The 7,500-nt window shown below is 40.7% G+C and overlaps 1 protein-coding gene across 2 annotated transcripts in view; it reads left to right on the forward strand.

Moving 5' to 3' along the window:
- Positions 1 to 7,500, forward strand: part of LOC138016110 (uncharacterized) — a 191,567-nt gene that overhangs the window by 177,463 nt on the left and 6,604 nt on the right. For both annotated transcript variants that reach the window (XM_068863287.1, XM_068863285.1), the window contains exon 3: positions 4,727 to 5,170. In XM_068863287.1, coding sequence (XP_068719388.1) covers positions 4,727 to 5,170 — 444 coding nt within the window. The remainder of the gene's footprint in view (positions 1 to 4,726; positions 5,171 to 7,500) is intronic.

The following is a 7,500-nucleotide window of genomic DNA, read 5'->3' on the forward strand; positions in this document are numbered from 1 at the left end:
ATTAGACCATATTCGTATTCTCAGTATTGGACTGGAACTAGCTTGTAATGGAGGCTAATGCGGGGGAATATATTAAAAAGTATTTGCATTTGAAAAGATTCCCCCGCATTAGCCTCCATTGCAAGCTAGTTCCAGTCCAATACCGAGAATACGAATATGGTCTTATTAACATGGCGTCTTTGAACTGTAATTCGGGGTGCATAAGGTATTTTCTTGTTGTTGGTACGTTCTTCACTGCGGACTATTTCGCGTTGCTTGTAAATGATGATTTTCTATTGTTTTAAATATTCGTTAAAAAGGCACATGTTGCTCGTGCAAGTGACGGTGGTTGTAAACCGTGATACAGCTTTCAACTGATTCAAAGGAGTAATGATGGAAATTAATACGTTTACTTTCATAGAATTTAAGTTTGAAAAGTGTTCTCAAAAATTCACAACTGCCCCACAAATTTTCTCCTTCCCGCTTCCCGCCCGGTGGGGAAGTAAATTTCTGGCGATAGGATGGAAAACATGAGTTAGGAGAATTCTTGGCCGAGTTAGTAGTTACATTAGAACCAAAAAAAAAAAAAAATCCGCAAATTAAATGCTTCTGTGGTTCCATTGCGGTATATAGTGCCGAAGGTCGGTCATTAGATGGTTAGTGAGAGTGGTTCATGCTCATCTTTTCATTTCCTTCTTTAATTTTACTTGTTGGAACTTACCGACAGCTACAACTAATCTCATAAAAATAGTTTCCCATACAGCCTACGTCCTGGCACACTACAAAACCTGCCACCTTGTTTTCATAGGTTCGAAAAGTATTCATTGTCAATTTCTATTACAAATAAGAATGAAGCAGTTTAACTTTCATTACCAGTAAGCACATATCCTCTCAGGGTACTATTTTTTCGACTTGCCTTGGTGTGGACTTGCATATTGCAACACCGTGGTCACGGTAGAGTCCCAATCCATTTTTGAAATTTTGTGCGGGAAGTGAGAGCATGTATAATCCTACCAATTCACACGTTTCAGTTCCGTCGTATGATACCATATAACTTAGCCCAGGCTCACACAGTAAACGATGCAAGCAGAACCACAACAAACCGTTAGGTCAGAACAGCAACAGCAACTCAGCAACTCAGGAGAGAAGGACGTGATTACATTCGGGATAGCCAATAGTTATATGAAGCTATTGCGCAGGTCCGCTAAACAACAACGACGGGACTGGCAAAAGAGCGGTATTTTCCTATACTACTTATATCATAAGATGGAGGCATGGTGGCCTAATGGTTAGTGCTCTCGACTCCGGAGCGAGTCGTCCGGGTTTGGGCCCTGGCCGGGGACATTGTGTTGTGTTCTCCACCCAGGTTTATAAATGGGTACCGGCGAATTTAATGCTGGGGGTAGCCCTTCATCCCAACCAAAGGGGAGTAGAAATACTCCTAGTCGCTTCATGCTACAGAAACCGGGATAAGCTCCGGCTTAATGGGCCACTGGGCTCGTAAGCAGACTTTACCTACCTTTACTTATATCATAAACCCTCATTATATCCTTTCCATATAAAACCCCTAGTATCAATATCAGGCCCGAATTATGATTAAACAAACCCATACCGCCTATATCAAGTCCTCCCACCCCATCTCGGATCACCTACATGATGCCATGACCTACGATATCAACCTTCCCGTAGGCGTTCATTTAATCGTAGGGGGTTTCCTAATGGGCAAACAAACCAAATTTACGGGTTTAGTTTCCCGGCTTTCGAAACAGAGACAACCTTAAAGTTTTTTTTAAAATTTCGGACAGTCACTGCCCCTGGGAAGTGTCATTTTTAATCACATGACGTGAATGTCATATTTTTGGGTCAAATGTTCAATTTTCAGTGCTTTTGAAAAACATTTGAAATTTTATCTTTAAGTAGATTACGACATCTTTTTTAATTTCCTAGACACGTTTCGATGTTACGAACATCATCATCAGTTACAGAATATTTGAAAAACCGTTAGGACTGTATAACAACTAGGCGAAACATGCATAATTAATTATGACAATGCATCCGATTGGTCCATTCCAATATCGAAACATGTCTGATCTTGGAAATTAAAAAATGTCGTAATCTTCTTAAAGATAACGATTTGCTTTCTGCCATCTCGACCATTTGAAATTGGATTTCAAAAATGACGTTTTAAACAAGCTTAGCTTGTATTTTGCATCCTATGAAACTACTAATTCCACGTGCTCCAATTGCAACCAACTGTGCCGTAAATATAGTTTACGTCATAGAAAGTTCGGCTTACGGGGTTTTATTCACGAGTTGTTTGTGTCAAAAACCCGAACGAGCGAGGTACGAGCGAGTGAGGGTTTTTGACACTATTTGACGATTTCAAAAATGACGTTTTAAACAAGCTTAGCTTGTATTTTGCATCCTATGAAACTACTAATTCCACGTGCTCCAATTGCAACCAACTGTGCCGTAAATATAGTTTACGTCATAGAAAGTTCGGCTTACGGGGTTTTATTCACGAGTTGTTTGTGTCAAAAACCCGAACGAGCGAGGTACGAGCGAGTGAGGGTTTTTGACACTATTTGACGATTTCAAAAATGACTTTTTAAACAAGCTTAGCTTGTATTTTGCATCCTATGAAACTACTAATTCCACGTGCTCCAATTGCAACCAACTGTGCCGTAAATATAGTTTACGTCATAGAAAGTTCGGCGTACGGGGTTTTATTCACGAGTTGTTTGTGTCAAAAACCCTCACTCGCTCGTACCTCGCTCGTTCGGGTTTTTGACACAAACAACGAGTGAATAAAACCCCGTACGCCGAACTTTCTATGACGTGAGCTGCTTATTACACATAACACGAGAATTTTCATTGAAATAATTTTCTGAATGCAAACTAGAAACAAAAACTCAATAACATTGTACTAAATTTAATAGCAATGGAAGATATCGCAGTCCATGTACATCAAGGGAATAAAGTGCTGAACTGAAAACAGCACTTACAAGAGATTTTTTTAAAAATCTAAGTACGATATCAATAAATAGGATAAAGTCTCATTTAGTGACTGTCTGATTCAATAACAAAGTGACGTGCTTTTTTGGACCTTGGAGAATGCAAGGACAAAGTGGGACTTTCAATCAAGGCATTTACAGAAATGTTAAAAGTTCCTCCCTGAATTGAAGCGCCTTGGAAAAGAGTCAAGGGCTGCTGTGTTGTGGACTCCTGTACTGTTTTAGTTGCATTCAGAGTCAAAGCATTGGAAATACCTACTTGGTATCCCAATGGCCCCGGCACTCCAGGATATCCACTCAGAATGTTGGAAATGTTTTTTTGTTGTCGCTCCGACAGAGTGCTGTAGTTGTTCAGACTTTGTACGTTCTTGTGCCCTGATATTTGCATGATGTGCGTTGGCGGTACTCCTTCATCATTCAGTTTCTGAATCATCCTTTTCCTTCCGCTATGATTGGTGAGATTTTTCGCATCTAATCCAGCTTTTTCTGCCATTGTTTTCATAAGTGACTTGAGTTTGTTAACTCCCATGGGAGCTGACTTGAACAAAGGTTTTGTATTTACGGCTTTTGTAGTGTGATTGATTGCTAAATAAAACGGACTATCCGAAGATTTCAGGTCATCTGGTCTTTTAGAAGCATAGAGGTCATAAGCCCGGACAGGATCTCTTTCACTGCCAACGACAGCAAACATTTTTGGCTTTACAGTACGAGAGTCTTTTGGATCAGCACCCGTTCGTGTCTTCGTCTGTCTTTCGTTGTACTCTAGAAATGCTGTTCCGTCCGCTGTTTCTTTTCTTTCAACATCGCCCCATCTCATGTCCCTGTGCTCTTGACAACCCCTCAGTCCAAAGAACAGTGTGTTGTTTAACCATATAGTGTTAATAAGAGCCTCTGATGAAGAGCAACCGAGTAAATCTTGGCCATACAGAATATCAACTTCTTCGTCTGTTAGCATACGCGCAGCGTTTGGTTTATTTCCTTTCCCTTCTTTCTTTAGTTCCTTTTGCTTTGCCACTAATACTTCTTTAGTCTTTCTGAACTCCTTTCCTTCCATAATGGTCGAGGAATAGTCTTTCTTTCTTAAATAACGATCAAAGCTGGAAACAAAAGACCTGAGCGATGTGGGTTCGTATTGTTGTCCGTCTTTCTTTCGAACTTGAAGTAGAAAGTTGGCTAGTAACACGTCGAGGTCTTTTGCATCAATATTTTCAATATCTCTCAGCTCGTTCCTTGAAACTAAAAATTTTTGGAGCAACGAGACATCTCTCTGTGTTTTGCTTAATGTGTTCTTCTTTTCTTGATGCTGCACAAACTCGTCCAGGGAGCAACCAACCGACACAAATCTAGCGCTTCCCTCCGGCTTTGCCGTTTTCGCTGGAAAAATTTGGAGGCGTCGCCGCTAAAAGCCGCCAAATCTGGAAAGCTTTTTGAATGTAAACGATGCACGATTGTGATTGGCTCAGAAAGCTCTTTACGCTATCGTTGATTGGTTATACTTCGACATGTGAAACAGCTGTACGCCATTCTGATTGGTTGTATAGGATTTTTTGACATGTGAAAATATAGCGTATAGATTTCTACAAATGAGATTTATGGAATAAAATTCTCGTGTTGTGTGTAATAAAGCAAGTTGCATGCATGGGATCATCATCATCATCATCATCATCCTCATTGTCGTCCTCATCATCATCAGCATCAGCATTACGTTCCACTCTTACTTTTCTTTTCAACAGCTTAATGACGGTGAGGTCAGTAACCTTATTTCTTCACCTTCTTATTTCATTGGTGAAGAAGAAGAAGACGACGATGCATTCCCTCGTCCCAATTTGCCTCTTTACAGTTTGAGTTCTGTGCTCCAAACGCCAGTCTTTCAAAAGAGAAAGCCCAAAGATAGCGCATCACAGAAGATTGACCTCCCTTCGCCAAGTGTTAATGATTACATGGGTTCCTGGACATTCCAACCGAACAGATTGGACCAATCGGATGCATTGTCACAAGCCAACGTAGTACATTGCTCCTCATGTCCTAAGCACTGCCCTCGTATCTGTCAAGAGACACAAGGTGTTTTTCCACGATCTACCGCTTTTCGTGAGGAACGACAGCGTCCAGGCGTCATTATGGTCCCTGTGAGTCGCAACGAGATAAACGAATCAGCGGTCACCCATGTACCGTTACAGGTAAGATATGGAAAGAGAATGATATTAACTAAGAATTAAAGGGGTGCTGTGTCAAAAAAAATCAAATCTTTTTTTCCTTTGGATTTCAAAACTATGTTAACTAAACACTAAGAAACCCTAGTTTTAAGCCTTAATTTCAAAAAGACACTTGTTTACTTTAACTGGAATTTTTCTATTTAACGGTCCGCCATTACTAATTTTTAAATCGTGAGAGAGCTGGGTCGAGGAGAAACTGATGTCAAAGATCACTAGTTTAAGAATATGCAAAACCGTAAAAAAGGTTGCTGTTATTCAACGTCGTGAAGTACAATAATAATACAGCATTCTCGTTTGTCTCACGATGTGGTCACTTGTGATGTAGATCGCGACGTTTCGACTGCATATTGCTAGTCTTCATCAGGCGATGAGGTCGAAGGAAAACCAAACAATCACACAGGTACATCCTGCTTAAAAGGTCACGCCTAACCAGTCGACCTCATCGCCTGATGAAGACTAGCAGTATGCAGTCGAAACTTCGCGGTCTACACCACAAGTGACCACATCGTGAGACAAACGAGAATACTGATTTTATTATTATAATATGCAATGCGTTTGTGCGCGACTGAATTAATATGCAACACGAGAGTTTCAGGATTTCAGATTTTTAAACTCGTGTTTTGCATAGGTAATAAACTGTTTTTACACGCTGAAATTTTAAGCCATTGAGTAAATGGCGTCACTTTTCCCTAGATCCAACCCTCTGAGGTCCAGTCGGTCACTTTTCGACGTGAGTAATGAAATCCGAAACTTACACTCAAGTAAACAGCCTTTGGATAAAAGTCAAAGCTCAATATTTTCCCAGGCTGGTGTTATGCAAACACATTTTCAAAATCTGAAGGAAAAAAGGAAGGGATTTTTTGATCATAGTACCAGTTTAATAGTAACTAACTTTTTTAAAGACTTCCAGGCCAAAACTGTTGCGGGCAGTCACTCCACGGCAATAATAAATCACAACAAATCAAGTCAAATTTCGTTTTAAGAGACTGTAAACTGTGCAAAGTGTGCACGAGGGATCTAAAATGAGTTAAAAAGGCACTAAAGATTAATGAAATTTCCTTCTTTAAAATAACCCCTTTCCCCTCTGATAAACCTGAACAGTTGTACGTAACCCCCTCTCCCTCAGCACATCATACGTTTAGCTCTCTAATGTTTAGAATTGCAATCAACGAGATGCATGACCAAATTTGTGGATAGGTATCATGAAGGGCCGATTATTTGAATGAATCTTAACTTACTCCTTGGGTTACAATGATCACTCTACCTCCAGGACATGCAAGAGGTGAGTCTCTTGCAGTAGATTAATCCTTTGCCCCTTTCCTCCTACCCACTTGACACTGTTTTCTACGCGATGGTCCTGCTTTAACGGATAAGTTAGTGGAATTAGTCCAAAAGAAGCCGGGAACGACAGCAGTTTTGCAAGATCCCGATCTTTTGGTTTCAAACGAGCAAACAACGCAACCATCATTATTACTGGAAGCCGACAGTAGTCAGCATAATAGTCGAATATCGATGGACGACGAAAGACTGTCAAATTGTACACAAGAACGACCAAATCCAGAAATTGTAGTAGGCATTGAGGGATTATAACTTGATTTCTTCATACTTCAGAAACAAGTTCAAGAAAATACAAGGCTTTTGTCCATAATAAACGCCCAAAAGCAAGACGAGAATGTTTCTTTTGCCGAACTCATTGATTGCAAAAAGAGGTGTGAAACGTTATTATCCTCTGTTTCCAAAAATGACAATGCAATCAGAGTTGGAAGAAAGGTGTTTGACGTTTGAGAGCCGCGTTTTGTCGTTAGAACAAGAGAATGATTCCCTTAGGCTTGCTTTGACCATAATGCATCAGTCAATTCCAGCAGTGCCCATCTCCCCCCCCCCCCCCCCCAGAAAACATACCTTTAAAAACATCCACAAGTTCCGATAAACTCTTCCATGTTAATTCGAAAACACGTGTGTCAAATGCCCGGGGGTAGGCTAATGCCCAGCCCCCGGGCCGCGATAAAATGCTGACAACTTCAGCAAATGCCCCGCAGTTACCCGGGGGGGAGGGGGGGTTGGGTACCGCTGGAATTGACTGATGCATAAAGAGTGAAGTTGATAACAATCAATTAAGGTTAAGAGAATGTTGGGTCCAAGTGGATAAGTCGCGAGGTAAATATGGAAATGCAAAACGTAGTCAGAAGTCAGTGCCCGCTAATATCACTGAAACTCGAAACAGTTTTGAGCCGCTTCGAAATAATGAAGAACGAGATGTGAGAAATTTAACCTATCAAAAAGCACTGAAATAG

Source organism: Montipora capricornis, chromosome 9 (assembly GCF_036669925.1).
Source record: "Montipora capricornis isolate CH-2021 chromosome 9, ASM3666992v2, whole genome shotgun sequence".
NCBI lineage: Eukaryota > Metazoa > Cnidaria > Anthozoa > Scleractinia > Acroporidae > Montipora > Montipora capricornis.